The 22,740-nt window shown below is 40.9% G+C and overlaps 1 protein-coding gene across 7 annotated transcripts in view; it reads right to left on the bottom strand.

Annotated features, from left to right (window-relative positions):
* Nucleotides 1-22,740, bottom strand: part of LOC119652680 (tachykinin-like peptides receptor 99D) — a 321,905-nt gene that overhangs the window by 27,399 nt on the left and 271,766 nt on the right. For 3 of the 7 annotated variants that reach the window (XM_038056952.1, XM_038056954.1, XM_038056953.1), the window contains 2 exons: nucleotides 2,911-3,059; nucleotides 2,784-2,849 (listed from right to left, as the gene is read on the bottom strand). In XM_038056952.1, the coding sequence (XP_037912880.1) occupies nucleotides 2,784-2,849; nucleotides 2,911-3,059 (215 nt within the window). Of the gene's footprint in view, nucleotides 1-1,744; nucleotides 1,856-1,913; nucleotides 2,169-2,783; nucleotides 2,850-2,910; nucleotides 3,060-22,740 lie in introns of those variants that run through there. The other 4 variants (XR_005249576.1, XR_005249577.1, XM_038056955.1 and 1 more) reach the window with 4 other exon arrangements.

The raw sequence follows: 22,740 nt of genomic DNA, 5'->3' as shown, positions 1-22,740 counted from the left end.
TGGCGAGGTTCAAATATTTCTGTAAGCGCTTGGGTTCGTGCACCTCTATGAGCACCGTGGACTGTTCTATTCCTTGTAAGTTTGCCCAGTATAGTTCTTTCTTCTTCACTTCTAAGCCACGAAGGGGTTCTGGTCTATATAACGGTGTTCTTGCTTCTTCCCGGGCTAGCTCATCAACTAGTTTATTGCCTTCTAAACCGATATGGCCTTGAGTCCAGAGTATCCAGACCTTATCGCGCGTACGAAACGTATTTAGTCTATTAAAGCGTATGAGTTTAGAGGCCACACGGTTGGATTAAGTGGTTTCATAACCGCTTGACTAACGCCAGAATAGCAATGTTCTGCCACCTGTAGTTCCTTAGGAGGTTGAAGGAGGTGTATATACTATGGCGTATATTTTCGTCTGAGGTGTGCTAGAGTGCATCAGGTAATCAGTTTCTGGTTTAAACCGTAGTTCACTGCCACGTTTTCTTAGCCTGCCCTATTGTCCATTCATTTTCCCGCCTGTAATTTTCCCAGTGATACAGACTTTGATCGAAGCCCTTGTAGTTTTCCGAGATATATTCCCAACATGTGTCTTCCAGAGTAATTTTTGGCGCAGTGTAATTTCCGAATATGTATATGATCTCTATTTCTCGGTTAATCTCTATACCATGTCGTCTGGTGCTAGTCTAATATGGCAGCCCTGTCCTCCTCCCCCAGGAGCTAGCAATTCTCAATATAGTTTGGAATCCATCATATAGAGTGCCCACATAATTACCCGCACAGATTAGTACATTGTTGTCAGCGTCACCTTGGACCTTAATTCCAGTATTAGTTAGTTCTCCAAGGAGTTTATCAACTAGTAAACTAACGGTGATAGTATTCCACCCTGTGGACATGCTGTGTGTTAGCACTTCTACTTGCTAGCTATCTAACATCCTGACCATTCAGAAGGCCAGGGTGTTTCCGACTCCCTTGCGGATTAAGGCATCTCGTATTTCTGCACGCAGAAAATTGTTAAAAGTTCCTTCGACGCCAGGTGCTCCATTTTCCTGCGAGCAAGCATATTGACAAGAATTTAGAACGTAAGTTCTAATGTAGCTGTCTAAGACTTTCTCCACTTGGTTGAGTACAAACGGTGTCAGATAAATTGGTCTGAAACATTTGGAGTGAAATAGATTTTTGCTCCAAACTTTCGGAATAAAGACCACTTTTTTAAGACAATACTACATATGCAACTTCTTTTCGTTTGATATTTTCCATCACTTCACAGCATGTACTATTTTTTGTGCCAATTTGCTCATTATATTCAATATGCTTCGTACTCTATTATCTTTCCAATCTTAGACACGCCGTTAATAGCCGGTCCTTTCAGCAAATCAATTATGTTGTCCGAAAATCTATTATGCGTCCATAAAATAAGATCCAATAACTGGAGTACATTGTCTGGAAGAATCGATAATTGGTCAATACGAAATACTCTAAAGCTTTGTTGCACGGACGTGGGTGCTTTAATCAATATAAACGTATGTATCCACATCAACGGTATCGTAAATATTTAATTGAGCATTTGGTTATCCAACAGGCATCTTCTAAGTAATGAACCCAATCTTTTACATGTTGCTGGGCTAAAAGTTTTCATTACAAGCCCATTACAACAGAAGTGATATTTCGTCTAATAAGTCTGCACTATTTAATTACCATCAATCAAGTTGAACTTGTGTCCCTCTCTTCTTTCACAGAATTTTCCACGTACTTCTAATGAATGGCAAATATTAGCTTTCTAGCGGAAAAGACAATTGCTCCAAATGATTTTCTTAGTATTGCTTTCCTTTGCATCAATTAAAAGTGGACGCCTTATGTCGGCACCAGTCTGCAATGTCAACATTAATTAACGACGATGGCGAACTTTCCTCAAAGCAATGAGTTACCCATCAGGAAAGGGAGTTTTCTTCATCGATCGTCCTCAGTCCAGTCCCCTATTTCAATCGTCATTTATTCTTATCATCAACTCCGCATATTCTGTTAAGACCACTTATGCCTTGGAAAATCCCTGGTACTTTTCAATTTCTTCGGCCTTCATCAAGACTTGACATAAAATGAAAATTCCGAAGAGTTCAAAATTATCCTCTCTGTTCACATCACCGTAGATAAGAAATTAAAATCGTTGAGTGATATGAGGACATCTGTGTTCATTAAGGATTTTAGAGCAGTCGATGAAAAAATGAGGAAAGAGAAAATTAAAAATTTAGTGCAAGCGAGTAGGAGCCGAGTGAAGATGTCTTACGTATTCAAGTCAAGGAACGATAAGGACTGTCATTAAAAGTGAAAAGCTCTAGTCAAATCGCTGAGTATTCACACATATTCTGGGAAAGTCTGACTGCAACCTGTTGGATTCCAGAGGAGGAATTTTCTAAATGAGTTTCTCGGCTCGTACTGCAAGATAAGTAGTAGACGTGGCAGTGCGTCCCCGGAATTTTATTCAGTCTTTCAAGAAAAATAGAACTTCCTGACATTAAATTAAATTTCCCAGGAACAGCAAGTCTTTTCATAATGCAATTAAAATTTCATGGAAGCGTTTTAGGTGAAAAATTGACAAAACAAAATTCAATGCAACTTTATTTGAACTGAAGATAATTGCGAATAATTCCAAAAATTTCAATTTTGAAAGTTTTTGAAGAAATTGTTGCATAACTAGTTTTGCCAATTTGATAATTCTGAGCATTAAAACCTCAATGAGCTCTTCACTATTCAGAATTTGTCCTTATAAAAACACGATTAAGAAAGTCAAACAGACATACCGCCATGTGACATCCTTCGGTGTTTCGGCGAGCCCGGACACGTATACAGAAAAGACCTTTCAGTGTCTGCAAGGACATCGTTAGAAAGACAAGAATTAACTTTACAAAAATGTCCTTTTGAACATACCTTTCTTACCGTTTCTTACAATTCGATGATGATCAGGTGATCCAGAACATGAATACCGCGAGGTTAGGACTTCCCGTCGTTGTAATGTTTCCGGAGTGAGTTTAACGAAAGGACACCAACAAAAAAACTGTTTAAATCCCCGACGAAATCTGAAATAAATTGAAAATAGGAGTTGATAAATCTTTACAGTAATAACAATTGAAAGTTTTGGGTAATCAAAGCTCAAATCTTTGCTCCCAGAAATCATAGGTGGCATTGCAATCAATCAAATCCAGTTTGGTGGTCTCTAACTAACACAGAAACACATTAAAAGATTACCTGAGAGTTCTGGCTGTAAAGAGAATAACTAAAACAGTTTGCATATGTCTACTGCTCTGTCCAGTAGATCCTGGGCAAGAAAATCGTCAGTCACCCTAGGACAATGGATTTCATTTGTACGTCATGGCTCGCAATGAATTGTCTCCATCCAATGCATAGTTTACCAGGGCTCACACCTCTATAATATGACATAGATACATGTTCCAAGTGCTGCATCTATATAGACAGCCTCAGTGTTCCATTGGGTGCAGAGCATTGTTTTCGTAAATCTTCGAGGACGAGCAGAATGACTATCTAGGTAAACTATTGTCAATCTCGAGAGCAGGGCTATTCCAAAAAAATTGCGGTAGTTGACCGCGCTAGTTTCAGTTCATTAACACTCAAATATGCGGTCGACACGCGGAGGTATACTCCTAAGCTGTCCCGGAAGAAAATATGTCGTTTTGGACACTTCAGTCCTTCTCGTCATTATACAAACTTCATTGTCTTATATATATTGTGGATTAGAGTTTCACTGCGATGGATTTGGAATCTATAAAGGTTTGGGGAAACGACAAAGTGTACTTCTATAGTATGTGTTAAAATTTCGAGCGAAGAAAATAAAAGTTATCGGTTTGTCTCCTCAGTTAATAATAATCGCAACAATCCATATTGGATCAAGGCCTTGAAGTGTGTTAGAGCACTTCATTCAAGACCGTAACGGTACACTACAGAACACTGTAGGAGGCAATGTGGTCAGCATTGCGCTCGCCCGAGATTATTACCGATTTGATTCAGGTACTCATTCATAGCTGAGTCGACTGGTATCCGATGTCAAGTCACGATACAAATCCCACTGCCACTAGCGAGATTTGAACCGCGGCCTTCCGTATGACAACCCAGTGCTCTAACCACTGAGCTCCTCAGTTGTAACTGGAAAACGTGTAGCCATGCGCGAATATGAGGATAGAAGATCAACGATTCATTACACCTTCAACAGAGTGTCTTTTAAATCAGGTGTCGATGAGGCCCGGCTTATGAGATTTCCTCCATATCGGCAAGTCAAGCCTTAAAACTTACGGTGGATGATCAAAGGCTCTGCAAACTTTACAATCGCATCATCGCACAGTATCCTTGCGTGCTGCTGAAATTGATCAATCTTGGCCGAACGGGTTCAATAGTCTGAATGCATTGAATCAATTATTTTCTTTTTGGATAAGTTATAGTTGCATAAAATATACGCATTATCCATGGATTTGAAAATGCGAAATGACCATACGAATGAAAGCGGAGGACGGCACAATAAAGCGGGCATGAATTTAAGAGACACTAAAAGTATTCTCTGTTCATCGTAGTAGGCGACTAAGAAAGGCTAGAAATTTGTACGTTCGCAAGGTAAAAACTTCAGAACTACCTTGCTATCGAGACGCCAACAACGCCTCGGATACCGACTGGAGTCTTACGGCTACGATTTTTAACTATCGAAAACCGTTTATAGTCGATTCTGGAATGTGCGCAACGAAATGTGGTAGTGAGATTCTGGAGAGTAGTCCTCTCCCTCTTACGGCATCGTGCTTTTGTACTTAGGAAAGACAAATGGTATCAGATGTGAATCTAGTGTCGGATTATTCCTGACGACTATTGGCAGGCGTGTCCTCTTAACATTCCGGTCCAGATTAAGGAGATTTACGATATAGAGGAGAAAGATGAGTTTCCTAACGACATTGTGATCGTGATTATGTACATATATGAATGCTATAGATCCTTATGTAGATCCTAGCACGTTAACCACACGTACCAGCGCGTTCAAATCCTGGCAGTGTGCTTTAGGTGCAACCATGATTTTCCGAGATTTCATCTACTCTAATATCTGGCCTGTACGCCGATCAAGTTCTTCATTAGTTATTGTCTTAGGCCTGAATATCCTGATGGCATGGTGGAGGCGTGAAAGTTCGGAGCTTTTGAGTAACAAACAAACTGCTGAACGCATTCTATCAACGCAAATCATATGTAATCACTGTAGCTAAGATGTTTGAGGAAAGGTGGCATAGTCCATTAGATTCCTCTGTACCCTTCAGAACGTCACTGATTAGGAGGAGAAGGGAAAAAACACGTAGACTTGGAGAGAAAGAAGTAAAACCAGTATTGAGAGGTTTTTGGGGAAAAAACTGCTGGGCAGAGGCTGTTGGAGCCGATGGGAAAAAGATGGCATATAGATATTGAAGTTAAAAGTGGGAAAATCCCATGAAAAGCTTAGTCTCTTTCGTTAAAAAGGTGCTGAGAGTGTGGCCTCACGAGAAGAAGTGAGCACGGGAGCCTCCCTTCAGACTTTCGGAATGCATCTTCTCAGAAGTTGAACTTCACGAGCTCCAGCATGTATGAAAGTTGAGACAACATCGAATTCAAGCGCAAGATAATGATCATCAAGAGAGGCGTAAGGAGTAACATCTGGATATTAAGGACGGAAACTTGTGCGTTCAGGTTGGAAAGAAGAAGATTAAGAATTTGATTCAAGTGAGTTCTGGTGAGGTTGAACTGGAGAAGAAGGGCCATGAAAATACTTAAAGAAACAGACAAATTGAAGGAGCTACTTTAAGGCGACGGCAAGATCAAAGTATGCTACAGGAGTATAGGGATATTGAAGTGGTAAGAATCAAGAGAAGAGATGAAGGACTTGCATCAATTAGCCGAAGAATTCGTGGGGTTAAGGCAAGAAAAATATATATAGCAACAACAAACTGATCTGAGTTCGGCGGAGAAATGCATAAGGTGACACAATTGTATACAAAAGGGGGGGAAGTAAAAAATGGGTTCCATGCGTTGACCAATTGCCATATTCAATGCTGCATATCACAGTGAAAAACTTGGTAGTTAAAGCTTTCACATTTTGGTAAAATACACTTAGCTTAATTAAAGAAGAAGAAGAAGAACTCTTAATTTGTTAACTTGAATAGATTTGATGAGACCCCTCTGCGGCCAAGAAGATTTCGTGGCCGCGTCGAGATCGGGGATGTATGATTACGGACGATAGTGTGGCCAAATATGAACCGGTTTCGCATTTGATATAGAGATAAATCGGGTGAATTTGAATTAGCTAGTCCGGATATTGAGAGATGCTTGTTTAACGAAGGGTTTTGCAGAGGAGATAGCTGCAGTAAGTAGTAGATGAGCTGCAAATAATAGTAGCTGTAACTTGCGGTTCTGTGGTGGTAGGCTTTGGTGGGACATTGAGAAGATAGTCTATTGGCTGCATTCTAACGTCTATATGATCTCAGATACTGCGTGTGCTAATCCCGCCGAATGTAGATCACGTCCTTTGCTGAAATATGGTTGGTTGCGAGGGTCCGCACTTGAAACAGTATTTGGAGACTCAATGCAATTGACTTTCAAATTCAGCTTACCTTAAAATATCACAGATGGCGTAGTTTTTATCGAAATAGGCACCTAGGACACCTCTGCCGACAAACGTCATGCAATGGACTTCTTTGATTTTGCATGTTAGATGAGCGATCTCCCTACAACTACCTGGCACAGAATATAAAAGCAGGAGTGTATCCAGGATGATTTCCGAAGGGGGATAAAACATATCGCAAGATGCTCACGGGGGATTTAAAATAATGATATACAGTGCAAACAATGATGAGTTAGAGTAGAGAACTGGGTGCCCACGCCATTGTTGTTCATGTTGGCATAAATAACTTTTACCGTTATGTAGAAAAAAGCCTTATCAAAGTCCGTTCACTGTCCGTTTGCCTGTGACACGCGCCTTGCGCGAAAATTCGGTACAAAAATTGGAACTGTAAACCCCCACTCATGCGGTTAATTACATTGCTATACGTTGAACTTAAGGGAGAGGGTCTCGTTATATATGAAAGATGAGTGTAATTTTTTTTGCACCAAATATATTCTTCCTTTTCTTCTTTTTCTTCAGCCTTTGTTCCGTTCACAAGCGGATTCGGGTCGCCGTGATCAGTTTCACCACTTGGCTCTTTCGAATGTCTGGTCTGGGGGTAATTTCGAGGCTTTTAAATCCCCACTCAACGTGTCAAGAAACCGTTGTTTTGGCCTGCCTTTTGGTCGTTTACCATCGACTTCGATGTTCAGACCAATCTTGACAAGTGAATTCTCGATAGCACGAATTGTGGGACCATACCATCGAGGACGCCTCTTTCGCAATTTTTCCACGATCGATGCAACCCCATAACGATCGCGGATATCCTCATTTCGGATGTGATCAAAAGGTCTGGGTTGAAATTTTACGAGGTTAGTTTTGACATTGGTGGCAAAGAGAAGGAATGCAGGGGTCCGAAGGGGTCAACTCGAAAATTCGGATAAAAAAATAAATAAAGTTCATAGTGTTAGATCATTATATTTTGAAAATGTACTGCAAATCCCTTAAGTTCATCCAAGATTCGTATATGAAACATCATACTGAAAAGTCTGATGGAAATCGTACTATTGTTCACAAAGCTGTAGTTGGTTAAGTTGTCTTTTTGGGGTCAAATTACTACTCCCTGGGAGATAATGTCAGACAGCATCAAATTGAATATCCGGTAAATTCAATGTGTTTCCACCACGAGCTATGTACAACCATCGTACACCCAAGTACTCTTACATAAAAGATCAACAAAGCCTTTCATACCTGAAGCATCCAGCTTTCAGTTTTCGACTTGTTCTTGCTTTCTAATGATTATCTCTGAAAACACTGTATAGTATTGCAGGATCATATTAGAGCGACAAATCAGCCATATTTAATATACTGCAATTTGAAGGGAATTCCCCGTATATGAGAAAGCTTCAAATTCTTGCATATTAGGTGTCGGCTCACACTTTTTATGTATGAAACTTTTAAGAATATGGCATTTACTCCCTACTCGCATAACATATGACGCTTTGGGAAAAAAAACAAATAATTTAAATGGAAAGTCATCGGAATTTACTGTTTTATGTAATTTCATAAAGCATTACTTTCTTACGTATATCATCTCATTCTGGTGTAAAAAAAGCTAATAATTTTTTAGCCTAAAACCCGTAGTCATTCATCCAAATTCAATACAACCTCTTACTCTTTGCAGTTCCAGAAATTCTTCTGAGAAATTGAATGGCAAATTATTTCCTCTTCTGTAGACCATTCCATTTAAACCTTAATTTAAAGCGAACGTAATCCTTCGTGGCAAGTTAAATCATTTTTATGCTACATTTCGCTGAAAAGCGTTTCGGCAAGATTGATATCTTCCAACTACGTATTCCTGCCACGAACATGCTGCAGAACAATAAATTGAAGTCAAAACCTTATGGATTTCATTTTCGCTGGCATTCCCAACATAACCGAGGTAAGATAAATCCATACGTATTAAAGGAATAAGTGTTAAAACCTATTCGTTATTATAAGTGAAAAGGATGTAAAAGGATGTACCGTAAATTTGAGGTAATCCGTGTTGCGTACCTTCCGCAGGAAAAACATTCTATTGCGTCATAAATTCTCTTGGAAGAAGAACCTTTTCTAATACTAATCAAAAATCGATAAAAAGACATGTTTTTTCGGTTATTCCTTCCTGCTAGCAAAAAATCAACAGCGTTTCTCAAGGATATTTTCCCAATTTACGCTCAGGAAATTTGTGTTAAACCCTAAATGGTTTGAATGCAAATCACGTCGGGATTCTTCAAAGTTGTGTGTGTATGTATACAGCTTTCTCCTATATTGGCATCTTTGCCAAATTTTAAAGGTATCTGCGAGTCATCATTCGTATTTAAGCACAGTTCCCAATATTACTTGGTAGCTATTATACAGCAAAAGCAAGAGAAACTCTGGTTGAGTCCTGTCTTGGCCGAGCGACAGGCATGACCGAAAGAGGATTGTGTCGTTTTCAACAAGGGATCTTAAGAGACCAAAAAGTTTGTGATGGAATGACCTCCTCAGAAAAAAGGATAATTTCAAAAACATGCCGAGGCCATAAAAAACATTTTCAGGTTGACACATATGCTGGGTTTGTGGCCGTCAGTTGTCTGCTCATGACATCCTTTCCTCCAATTCTTTGAATTCATCGTTAAGGTGGGGGTAAACCGAAACAAATTGAGACTAAGCTTCCGTTACGGTCGCGTGAAGTTTGTTTGGGTCGAAAACGTCTATTGAAAGTTATTCAATTCCTAAGATACAAAGGCACGCACACGGTGGATCTTGAACAGCCAACTGAATCGGTTTTCTTTTCTTTTATATAACGAACAACTAGTTTCTGGTGCGTGACGTGCTATTATCTGTAATTAAACAGGGGAAGTTTCTGCTTTCCGCATCTCGTTTATCACATGCCATTTTAGTGAAAGGATTTCAGGAGGAGCTTCTCTGAGGAGGATTTACTGGAGCTTATCTGAGGTTTTGACCATTCCAAAAATGAACTAAAGTTATCGAAAATAATAGCAAATTACTGCTAATTGGAATAAAATATTGATTGTTCAATAATCACTTAGCATAAAAGGGAAACAGATGAGTATGAGATATCCTAAACCAATTCACACTGAACTTCTAGATGGAGCAATCTTCTTTATTATTATGTATTATTTTTTTGAACCCGCAGCCCAATCGCATATCAATTCACCTGCATCAGACATATCTCATTGTCTGTACTTTTCTACATATTCGGCGGTGAAATGCCTATTGATTTCACCGTTTGAAGGATATAATCGATATACCCGGGAAATGAGCAATTTCCATTTATCTGCAGAGCGAAATCTATTTTCTGTCTATTGTCACAATTCGGCTCAACTCTGCAGTGGAAGTATTTTGTTCTCTTGTCGTCAATGGAAATATTTCTTTTCAGAAGTGGATTCAGATAAATTTATAAAAGTTTATTCATATCGTTTGCCACAGCATGAACTTTTGTTAAGGATTCGGTTTACCAAGCGTACACATTTCCGATTGCCAATACCATGAGGTTTCATGGTGTTTTTCCCATTCATATGCTTGAATAAAATTTCAGTTCTCTGTCCTGGTAGACAATCTAGAATTCGTAAATATTTTTTCTAATTGTCCTCATTTTCAATAATGCATATTATTATGGGCTCAAAACTTCGAATTGCGAAGCATAAATATACAGTTTTTATAAGCAATTTCTATAACAAATTTGTATTTCTAAACTAGATTAACTATTATAACGACTTCACTATGTTTACTACTCAACATGACTCGTTCAATTAATCAGACAGACCAATTTGAATGAAGAAAGTTAAATCTTTCCACCGCCGTGCAAAAGTTTAAGAAATGATCGTAAATAATTTCCGATAAACTGTTTGCATTTTTCTGATGTAATTTAGATTTTCGCTAATTCTTCCAAATTCCCATGATGATATTTACAATTTGAATGCTGCTTTGAGTGAATACACAATATTTAATGTCCTAAGCTCTTTCTTAACGAAAAGCTGCAGGCGGAGAAGGATAAAGGCTAGTCTCCCGCGCCTAAAAACGGGACAAATTTTACCAACTGGTCCTCCAGGTTGGGGGTTGGATAGGGCTGACAACCCTACACGGAAAGCAACTTGTTACGAAGCCACAACAGGAGGCTTGGACTGGACGGCTAAAACAACGACGAACCCGCAACGGAAACGGAATAACGAATTGCGCATTTTCTCAAGGAACGTGGGCTGCCTGTACAGAGTTTAAGCTGCCAAGCAGCTAGCCGATACCTTGTCCCAATATAGGGTTGTTATAACAGCGTTGCGGGAGATTCGTTGGACCGGGACCGGTTTCCTGGAAAAGAGCCACTACACCATAGAGCGGCCATCCAGTAAATTATGCGCTCGGAGTAAGTTATCGGATGTAAAAACATAGGTGAACGGCTATGTACTCTGCGTTTGCGAGGTGAATTTAGAAATATAAGCCTCATTAACGTTCACCACCGTTTAGAGGAGACTGCCGAGTCGGAGAAGGATACCTTCTACGATGCAGTAATACGAACCCTTGGAGCCTGTGCGAGATATGATATCAAAATCATACATGGGGATTCCAATAGTCAAGCAGGGACGAAGCCCGTATTCAGCGATACGTTAACTCCCATAGCTTACATCAAAATACAAATGATAACGGACTGCGGATTATTCAATTAGCGGTGTCATGATCTTCAAAATTACCTGAAGAACGTTATCATTGATATCGCCACAAAGATACTTGGCCCCAGCCGCAAAAAGAGTCGGAACGGCTGGCTTGACGAGAAATGTAAGCTAACAACGGAAAGGAAGAATGCTGTATACCAAGTAATGTTGCATTTTCAAAGGACGCGGGCAAGCGCGGAGACTTATCACGAACTCCGGCGAGCGGAGAAGTAACTTTACAGACGGAAAAAGGAAGCCTGGGAGAACCAACAGGCCTGTGAATTTGAAAGGTACAAGGAGTAACCGCACCAGGCGCGGAGATTCTACCAACAAATCAGCAGGATGAAACCTTTCACACCTCGATGCTCATCCTGTCGAGGCAAAGAAGGAAATCTGATTTCCGACGGAATGGGCATATTGGAGCGATGGGTTGAGTAGTTTGAACTAAACTGCTCAACAACCAGAACATCGGCGAGTTGGAGGGCGTCAACTAAAGACGACGGACAAATACTGCCACCACCAAGTATAGAAGAAACTGTCTGTGATGAGTCCCATCTATAAGATATTCTCCGCTCTCTTGCTAGGTCGGATGTCTCAACACGCCCAGAACATTGTTGGCCCATACCAAAGAGGCTTCACTGCGCGCAAATCAGCAGATCAGATTTTCTCTATGCGACAAACGATGGAAAATCTGTTGGAATATGGACATCAGTTGATATCATAGGCAGGGTAAAACTATACACGACCATGAAAGAATTCGGGATCTCGACGAAATTTATAAGACTGACCAGGCTGATCCCAACCCATTTGCAAGGCTAGATAAAAGCAGCAGGATCATTTTCAAGACCATTCGACATGACAACGGTCTAAGACAAGGAGATGCCCTATCATGCGTCCTCTTTAACCTGACCCTCGAGAAAGTGATCCGTGATGTTGAAGTAAATGAAACAGGTACGATCCTCTTTAAGTCCACCCAACTACTGGCCTATGCTGATGATATGAACATCATGGGAAGAACGACTCGAGCCGCACAAACTGCCTTCATCCAGATCGAGCAGGCAGCGTGAGATCTTGGGCTGCACATCAATGGAGGCAAGACAAATTATATGGTGGCAACGTCAGCACCGAAGACGAATCAACCAACAACATCAAACCGCACTGGTCAAACACGAAGAAGATTAAGGATAGGAGAATATAACTTTGAGACCCTTCATAATTTCTGCTATCTAGGGTCGAAAATCACAACCGATAACAGCTACGATGATGAAATCCGCGCACGGTTGTTGTCAGCCAACAGAGCCTATTTCAGCTTACAAAGACTGTTCCGCTCGAAACGTCTCACCATAGGGCCAAAGCTCTTACTGTACAAGACTATGATCTTGCCAGTCCTCATGTATTCCTCGGAAACTTGGGTTCTTAGCAACAAAAATTGCGAACTCTTGGCCGCGTTCGAGAGAAGAATCCTCCAAAGAATTTTTGGCCCCCTTCATGAGGATGGACGATTCCGTAGCCTACACAATGACAAAATCTATGAGCGATACCATGACCGTCCGGTTGTGGATCAAATCCGGCTCAATAGGTTACGGTGGGCGGGTCACTTAATCCGTATGGATGAGGATGATCCCACCCGGAAAGTCTATAAGGGCAATATCTATGGTAGAAAAAGAAGACGAGTCGGACGCTGCTTAAGATGGAGCGATGGCGTAGGTCAGGACGCCAGACAGCTTTTACGGATATCGAATTGGTGGACCTCGGCGAAAACCGGCATGTCTGGAGTTCCTTATTAAAGCAGACCTAGACCGGATACCGGTTGTTGCGCCGTTAATGATGATGATGAAATTAGTAGGCATCCTCATACTCCAAAAGTTCGAATTTAGTGTCAAGCTTTCGAGTAATCATAGTTATGTATCCCCTCAATGCAACTGACGAAGGCCGAATTTCTCACCATACGAACATAAACACATTTAATTTCATTCACAGTGTAATGAGCTTTTTGGGGTCTTACCCGATGAAGTCAGAAAATTAAATTACTTTATCGCAGTTGAATAAACTTCAAATTGAATTATTTCAACCGCTTCTCTAACTACCAGCATCAAACAAAATTTAGCTTCCTATTGCCAGCTCATGTGTTCACTCGTACGTACATTGCCGTGAATTTCCTTACGGAAAGCAGTTCGTATCGTCATACCAGGTAATTGAAGGAGTACGAAAATGATAAGCTCTGAGCACCTTCAAATTATGTAAGAGGAGAAATTCCTGAAATCGTCAATGAATTAAGCTTTTGCTTATCTCATCTCTCCTCGAAAGACTCAGAAATGCACTTAAGTGTTTACACCAGTCAAGTAGAAATTCATCTCCATGAATTCTAATTTATTAAATGGAATCATGACACAGACCTAGCAGGAGAATTCTGTGTGGTTTCTGATGATAATAGGAGACTATTGCCTTGCTACGGTGTAAGGACGTTTGGTGTGGAGTCGACCATTTCTGTGAAGATATTGTACTCTGCTATTCACGATTCCCTAGTTTCGTACTTATAGCCTTGGTCGACACAACAGATGTGTGCATGAATATTTTTCAATTATAGTTTTGCATTCGAAATATACGGATAAAGTGGACTTTAAAGCTTACTGTACAGTTTGTACCATGAATCCTTCTTTTGTTAAGCGCCTTGAGTAAAAGGAATTCACCAGAATTCCTATTTATCCTTTAACTCAGTTTGTCCGGAGTAAATTTATGAGAGATGCAAAATGTGAAACTTTCAGAAGCGATAATACTACACGACTGTGATAAAGGCCCAATATGAAAGAGTGAGTAATCTAAAAATCTGAAATAGTAGTTAAATGTGAATGTTTAACCAGGAGTTTACCAGAGTGCATTATCAAATAATTTGTAGTATGCAAGCGGAGGTCTTATTTTACTCTTAGTACTCATTTAATTCTGGTATGTGGAAACAGATCTATGCAGCCCGGACACCGCAAAACTGAGAGGGCTCCCAGCCGACAACAACGGAGGGCACTGCGAAAGAAGGCAAAGTTTTTTGGGAATGATGACATAGATACTACTACATCACCAAATGCTGTGACATCCAGAGAAATATAGACGGAACTTTCGGCGGAATGTGAGGGCAAGCTTGGAACCCCGGTGACATCCACACTGAACGCAGAAGACTTTTCAGTTAGTGGCGGTTTTCATATTAGATTGCACTTATGTCTATAAACATAAGAGCAAGTCAAATGAACCTGAAGCATACCAAAGCCTCTTTCTATCTATTGGCAACAAGGCTGGCAAAGCAGCAGGATTGTGCTTATATATTTCTGTTTCAAGAGCCATGGGTTCGTTTTAAGATATACCATATAATCTGTAGTATTGGGGACTAGGATCTTCTGCAATGAAAGATCCTCGAAACCGAACACCAGCGTTCTGATGTTAAAATTATCAGAGGCAACCATGCTGAGATAATTCTGTTCACAGGACCTTGCTGCGGTCAACTTACAATATTAGGTTAATGGTAGGAGGAGAAACATCATTAGTGCCTCTGCTTACTTACCCTATGATTCTTCGTGTCCTCCGCCGAAGCAAAAACTAAGGGATCTGGTAGTGTACGCAGAATAAAGTGGTCTTGAATTGAGTATTTGTTGGGGCAGTAGCAAATGCAATCCTAGAGGAGAGAAGCTGTTTGATTTTATCACTTCAGCAGGTCTGATGACCGCGAAAGTAGGGTACGCTCCTATGTTCTTGGGGCCAAGAAGAGGTGAAGTAATTGAGCTAAGAATCTGCACTTTAAAGTTGTTAGAGTTGATTAGAGACTGGCGAGTACTAGATAAAGTTTCACCCTCAGATCACCGTTACTTAGAATTTAGCCTGACTACTGCAGGTAAACTTCTGTATTAAAAGGTCGGAATCCTAAGAAAACGGAGTTCAGTAAAAAGTCGACATAATGGAGTCTCCCTAGAAGACTAAGGACTCCCTTGGTGATGGAAGCTTAATTGGAAACTCTGAATCGCACACTTGTAGAGTGGTTTCAAGAAGCTTGATATATTTCCTATTTCCCCAGGCCCACGTGGTAGAACTGTTCCATGGTAGAACCAAGAACTGAAAAGACTCAGGAAATCAACCAACACGACTTCTAAATCGTGCTTGCAAAAGCAATAAGGAAGAAGATTGGTTAAACTTTCGAAACTCACAGCGTGAATATAAGAGGCTCGTAAAACGTTCGAAACGAGACTCGTTTAGAGCATACTGTGAAGAACTGGAAGGTGAAAAGGAAAAGTCCAGCCTGTGTAGAGTCCTTAATAAGGATGGGTCGGCCAAGTTAAACTCTCTTAGAAAACCGGATGGTACTTTCACGAACACCAGAGTTGAGTCTATACAGACTCTCTTTGAAGTACACCACCCAAGACAACAGGTCTCAGGAGTGGAAGGAAGTGATTTGGCGGTTTCTGCAAACCTTTCAACACGAAAGTGTTGCAAGAAGAATTTTGACACTGCGAGACTGGTTGTTACCAATGAAAAGACGAGATCTACTATTTTATCATTTAAACACTTCAAGGTATCTGGCACGTAGCCCTCTTGGCATAAGGTTAAGGAGGTCTCCATACCTAAGCCTAGGAGAGATGACTATTCAAATCCAATGAGCTCCAGGCAAATCAGCTTAACATTTTCGCGGAAATTGGGAGAGTGGTTGAGCATCACATTCGCGAGAAGGCACTAAGATTGCACCCACTAAATGAAAACCAACATGCTTACTAACGTGGAAAGTCCTGTGAGTCGGCTCTTCACTCTTTGATTTCAAAATTAGGGAAATCTGAACGGAGATTTCGCGATGAGGATGTTCGTGGAGATTGAGGGAAGTTTGACTGTACAGCCTTCCGGTGCTCTGAGGTGGCGGGGAGGAAGACGGGGCGGCAACCCTGTCGGCTGAACCAAAACCAAATGGCCGAGGAGAACCTTCACGTGGTGGCACCGGGAACCGCTGTATCGCATTGGCTTGCCGGCCGGGATGCAGTAGGCGCATGCTCCAAGGCCTAGCAAGGGCGATCAGACCCGAGTCTGCGCGGGGACTCATCTGAAGTGGCTTCGGTCACGAAAACTTACCAGGGGTATACTGGTACCATGGGAATCGAGGTAGCCCTTGGACTCTTATACTTCAGGAGAATTCCTGTCGTATCTGAGTACAGCTCCTTTGGTTGCGGTTGGCCCCCTTGTAGGAGTTTTATTGGGGCTGTGGTTGTGCTCAAGCGAGAAGAGACCTTCGGGCCTCGACGTGGTGTTGCGTGTCAACACTGGTGCCGTACTCCATAGTTCGATAAAGATTTAGGTGATGCTCGCATCCACCAGTATGAATGCCAAGCCATGCACTTGATATAGACTGGTACGGTTCTGTTTGTCTAACGGGGCTCTGATTGTGGTCACAAAATCAATCCGTGTCTTAAGAGGACCGTAGGATTAAGTCGCAAGACAGGTACCTACGTTAAACACCGAGGACTTCACTGTACAGCCTTCCAAAAGCTCTGTGAGATCGCCAGAAAGCACGGTGTTGATGAAACTTTCATTAAGTAGATCTACGCTGTGCTAACGCAGTGATTGCTGCATACTGAAGTGGATATTGATCGCTATCTAACAACGGAAGCAACGAAAGGCTGCCGTCAAGGAGGTGTGTTATCGCCACTTCTGTGGAGTATCTTGATCGACTCGCTGCTATGCGAACTGCAAAATCTGTCAATACACGGTCAAGCTTATGCGGATGACGTGGCTGTGCTAGCTGTTGGTCGAAATCTCGGAATGGTATATAGAAATACACAACGCGCCGTTGTTTTGATCCAAATAAAACCATAATGGTATTATTTACAAAAAGAAGAAAACTTTACTTTCAGAGATGAGGGGTACAACTAAACTCTCCGAAGAAGTGAAATATGTTATTTGCGAATTATTCTAAACAAGAAGCCTCTATGGAAGAAACATGAAGGTAAAGATGTAACGAGTTCTCACAGTTTATGGGCCGTGCATGCGGACCTTTGTCTCGACATGGGAACTTAGGCCTCAGGTGTGGATAGATTTGCTATCATTAGGATAATGTGGGCTTATGCATCCGTAGTGTGGTCGGTTAAGGTGAAACAAAAGAGCTTTGGCTGTAAACTACCCACACTGTAAAGAACTGTGTGTCTGGTTACTACCGGTGCTATAAGCATGACATCCGGCGTAGTTCTGAATGCATTACTCAATTAGTAGCCCTTCATCATCATCAGCGGCGCAACAACCGGTATCCGGTCTAGGCCTGCCTTAATAAGGAACTCCAGACATCCCAGTTTTGCGCCGAGGTCCACCAATTCGATATCCCCAAAAGCTGTCTGGCGACCTGACCTACGCCATGTCTCAATCTTAGGCAGGGTCTGCCTCGTCTTCTTTTTCTACCATAGATATTGCCCTTATAGACTTTCCGGGTGGGATCATCCTCATCCATGCGGATTAAGTAACCCGCCCACCGTAACCTATTGAGCCGGATTTTATACACAATCGAACGGTCATGGTATCGCTCATAGATTTCATCATTATGCGGGCTACGGAATCGTCTATCCTAATGTAGGGGGCCGAAAATTCTTTGCAGGATTCTTCTCTCGAACGCGGCCAAGAGTTCACAGTTTTTCTTGCTAAGAACCCAAATTTCCGGGGAATACATGAGGACTGGCAAGATCATTGTCTTGTACAGTAAGAACTTTGATCCTATGATGAGACGTTTCGAGCAGAACAGTTTTTGTAAGCTGAAATAGGCTCTGTTAGCTGACAACAACCGTCCGCGGATTTCATCATCGTAGCTGTTATCGGTTGTGATTTTCGACCCTAGATAAGAGAAATTGTCAACGGTCTCAAAGTTGTATTCTTCAATCCTTATTCTTCCTATTTGACCAGTGCGGTTTGATGTTGTTGGTTGGTTCGTCTTCGGTGCTGACATTGCCACCATATACTTTGTCTTGCCTTCATTGATGTGCAGCCCAAGATCTCGCGCCGCCTGCACGATCTGGATGAAGGCAGCCCTAAGATTTTTTTATTTAGAGCACTCCAATGAGAGCATCTAATAAATTAATTCGATAATATATCTGGGGAAACAATGGACATGGGGGCACAGAGCATTGGAAGAGTTATTGGGGAACTAAATCCAGTTTTCTTAGTGGCTTTTGATTCACAAATTCTCATACAACTGTCCGGTAAAAACATGAAGTTATGTTGAAACGAAGAGAAAACTGGAGTTTACTGGCACATGCTCTCAATAACTAAACCTACCAACAAACAAAGCTCTTCTCTTGTGTAAGTAGGATCGTTCGTGACGAACTTCTCCGTGCTTATGGAAATTGTGATAGGTCGGCATTAACATGAATAAATGTAAAAAAGTTCGAATGCTTCCTTTTCTTGAATTAACCATTAAGTAACATATTACACATTAATATAACATATCACATTCAAACAAGTTTAAAAATGCAAGAATAATTGAATCAATTGTGTTTAGGTTTTTGTAAGATTTTATTTTTGAACACAACACTCTCCTAAAACAATTTAAGCCTGAATTTTTACTATGTGTATGGCATTGTATCATGATGTCTATAGATGTTTTGATCCTTTCTGATGCAAGTATTAAATGTGAATTTCCGATAGTTATGAAGGAATGAAATTGGTAGATCTGACATAGTTTTTGTGGACGATAATCAACTTTCAACTTTTTTTTCAACATTCAAGCATCCTTCAACTTACGGGGCGTTACACAATACAGAGCAACTCTTAAACAAAATATGTATATTGCGTTTACTATGTTGAATTAAAGAAAATAACAGCTACTAGGCGGTTGAGAAACTGAAAGACCTTAAGATCAGGCACCCGGAAATTGAAGTTTCGTTTGATGTTAAAGCACTTTTATCGAGTATACTCGTTAAAGAGGCCCTATATAATCTTGAGTTCTGGACCATACCTCAACCAAGAAAAGTACAATGCTACATAACCACAGTAGAGAAACCTCGAATTGGATACCCCCAGGAAACTGACAGCCACAAAAGGCTCATCCTTAATAGCTCGTCCTATTTATATTGAAATGAATCTGCCATGTTCCACAAGATATTAAACGTGACCTTAACCAGACCTAGATTTTATATAAAAACATTAAAAGGAACGTTAACAACGTCGGCTTTATCGATGCAATAGTTAGATAGAAGCAGGCTGGAAGCGACAGCTAAAGTTATTATTGAACACCAACGCAAACCTACAGTTAGGTCCAGTATTGCCTACGCTGACATGTGGGCAAGGATTAGGACGCGGCGGAAGGACACTTCTACAGAATAATTAGAAATAATTTATGAGTGTTTCACTTGTAATTTAATTTCTGTTTACACCACAGTGAAGTACGAATTCACATTTATTCCAAAATGATTTTTGAAGTGATGAAGTCATTTCTTCATGCCCTCGAGGTTGCTGGCTGTTACTACAGATTACGTCCGTTATTTAGTCGCTCATAAATCACCTAGATTGTTGCTCGCTGAAGCATATCAGCCTGAAAGACCTTTGTATATTTTCCAATTATTAATTTTTCATGAGGGTTAGGCTAGGATCCCAGTTCTATTTTTGAACTAACGGTGTGGCAGACCGCATTCTTCTTTTCTGTTCCCACACCTATACGTCTTGTTTTTTGTAGTGAGGTTAGCTTCCATTGAAAACTCTGCTGTTTCATCTTGTATGAATAAGCGAACGTCGCCCTAATGATATCCACATTATTGTCACAAGGCTTAGGATCCCATGTCAGGCAAAGTTTCACTTGCATAGCCCATGGGCTGCCAAAGCTCATTTCATCTTGCTACATATTTATCTCAAAAAAAGCTTCTTATCCAGAATAATTCCCAGATATCTCACTTTCTCGTTATGTCACTATCTCTAGAAGGCTGGCACTTACCCTTTTGGCAAATAATGTTATCCTGGTTTTATTCGAATCCACTGAAAGCCCATTGCTGACAGATCACCTACCAAACAAATTAATGATGCGTTGTTTACACTATTCCATGGTTTCTATCAACAGGTAGCATAACTACGTCATCCATATATTCTTGAACGGGTAAGAACAGATATTCTGTAGAAGTAACGATAGTAAACCACTTGAGGGGCAACCCTCAGTTACTTTTGTCGTCAGGTAGAGATCAACACTTGCTTCAACGTGCAATAATCTTAGCGTTAGCATAGTACACATTCAAATAAAAAAGTGTCATCAGCACCATCCTCTGAGCAGCATCACAAAGTTTCCAAAAGGGGACAGAGTCGAACCCTCTTCAAGGTATTCATAAAAATTGCGTCCTCTATCTTGAAAACTAAGGAATGGAGAACAGAATCGTCGGACTTTTCACGCTGGTAAACACGTTGGTTATCATTTAGCAGGTGCGACTTTTAAGCCTTCTTGTGAATGTGATCCTCAACTCGTCTTTTGGCGAGAGAAAGTTAATTTATCGGAAGTTATTGGAATTCAAATAGCGATTCTCCAGGCTTTGGTATGAAGACTATCTTAACCATCTACCGACAGGTAAGCATGAAGCCTAGAACAAATCTCGTCAAAAATATATTTCCTAAAGGTCACTCCAGGTGTTCTGTACCATCCTTTACCATCGTTTGATAAATGCCATTCATTACAGGTGCTTGGAAATGCTCACAGGATAAAAGGAAAGCTCATTTTTAAGGTTTTGTATAAACACAAAACCTTATTAAAATCGGTTTACCGTCTGTCTGTCTGTCTGTCCGTCCATCACACGCATTTTTCTCGGAGACGGTTATAGCGATTACATCCTGTTACGTCGATTTTAAGGGGGGTCCCCATACATGCAAAAGGGGGGTGTACAATTTTTTTCATCAAATATAGTCATGTGGGGTATCAAATTAAAGCTCTTGGTTAGTACTTCTCAAAGCCGATCTTAGTTTTGACATTTGTTTGAAAGGAGGGGAGTGCGAGGAGTTGAAAGTGATCATTTCTTTAAGGGGGTCATTCTCAGAGACTACCAAACCGCAAAATCTGAAAAAAAATCAGGACGGCGCCACTATATGGTGCCTGGGCTCCGAAATACCTTCCATAGCAATATTTGTTCAAATAAAGTTAATAATAGTATACTACTATAATTTTTAGTAATTCCCTTAAGTTCATCCTAGCACCACGAAATTTTGCGGGGATGTAGGCTATAATGTAAAGCATGATCTTATCAAATTCAAGACTATGAGTGTCAATATCACCCGGAAATGGATACTCTCACTAATATTGCATATATTACGTGCTACGTATTAAGAAATACACAAAACCTTTCATACCTGAAGCGTCCAGCTCCCGGTTTCCCGACTGGTTTTCTACTGCTAACCACAGCTGTCGCAATGTTCCACTTGCTCTTAGAACACTTGCTAGTTGAAGTTGTGTAGAAACCGGTAATTCTGTTCTTACCACATGGTTCACCTGTTCTCCCAGATTACAATACCGGACAAAAGCTCCGACCAGTAAGAAAATCTGATTTTAGAGAAAAAAATATCGAGCTGATCAAAAAAGTAACTATGAGGGTTCTTTTCGTGTTGATATTTTGCACTAAAAATAGTTTTTGGAGACAAAAAACTATGTAAAATTTTTCAGAAAGGACTTTTTTCAAAATCAATCTACTTTATGAACAAGTCGGGAAACCGGAAGCTTGACGCTTCAGGTATAAAAGGTTTTGTGTTTCCCTATGTGTAACGTAGTTCTCCATTGGCTTATAGCATTGGCCCGAGATATTGAAATCGCTCAGTTCTGGGCAGGTTACTGCCATTGCCAAAACTGAGCGATTTAAATATCTCGAAGGGCAGGTTACTGCCATTACCAAAACTCAGCGATCCAAATATCTCGACTCAATGTTATCAGCCAATGGAGAACTGCGTAATGAATTTGTTTCACGCATTAATGCAACCTGGATGAAGTGGCATTCCCCAACTGGTGTTCTTTGTGATCGACGTATCAGCGCACGTCCCAAATCTAAAATTTACTGCAATGTCGTCCGTCTGCCGCTCTCTATAGTTCTGAGTGTTGGCCGACTATAAAGGACAACGAACGGCATCTTGCGGTAGTGGGGACGAAGATGTTGCAGTACACTGGTGGCGTGACACGTTTTGATTACGTCTGAAATGAGAATATCCGTGATCGATATGGGTTTGCATCGATCGTGGAAAAACTGCGAGAGAGGCGTTTTTGATGTTGTGGTCACGTGATTCACGCTAACGAGAATTCAACAACCAGTATTGGTCAGAACATCGAAAGGAATGGTAAGCAACCAAAAAGCCGGCCAAAACAATGGTGGCTTCATACACTGGATGGGGATTTAAAGGTCTCGCGATTACATCCTGATCAGGTATTTGATAAAATAAAATGACGAAACCGATCACCACGACCCCGCTTGTGAACTGAAGGCTGAAGAAAAA

The sequence above is a fragment of the Hermetia illucens genome, chromosome 3 (genome assembly GCF_905115235.1).
Source record: "Hermetia illucens chromosome 3, iHerIll2.2.curated.20191125, whole genome shotgun sequence".
Lineage (NCBI taxonomy): Eukaryota > Metazoa > Arthropoda > Insecta > Diptera > Stratiomyidae > Hermetia > Hermetia illucens.
This window is presented reverse-complemented; position numbering and strand designations above follow the sequence as displayed.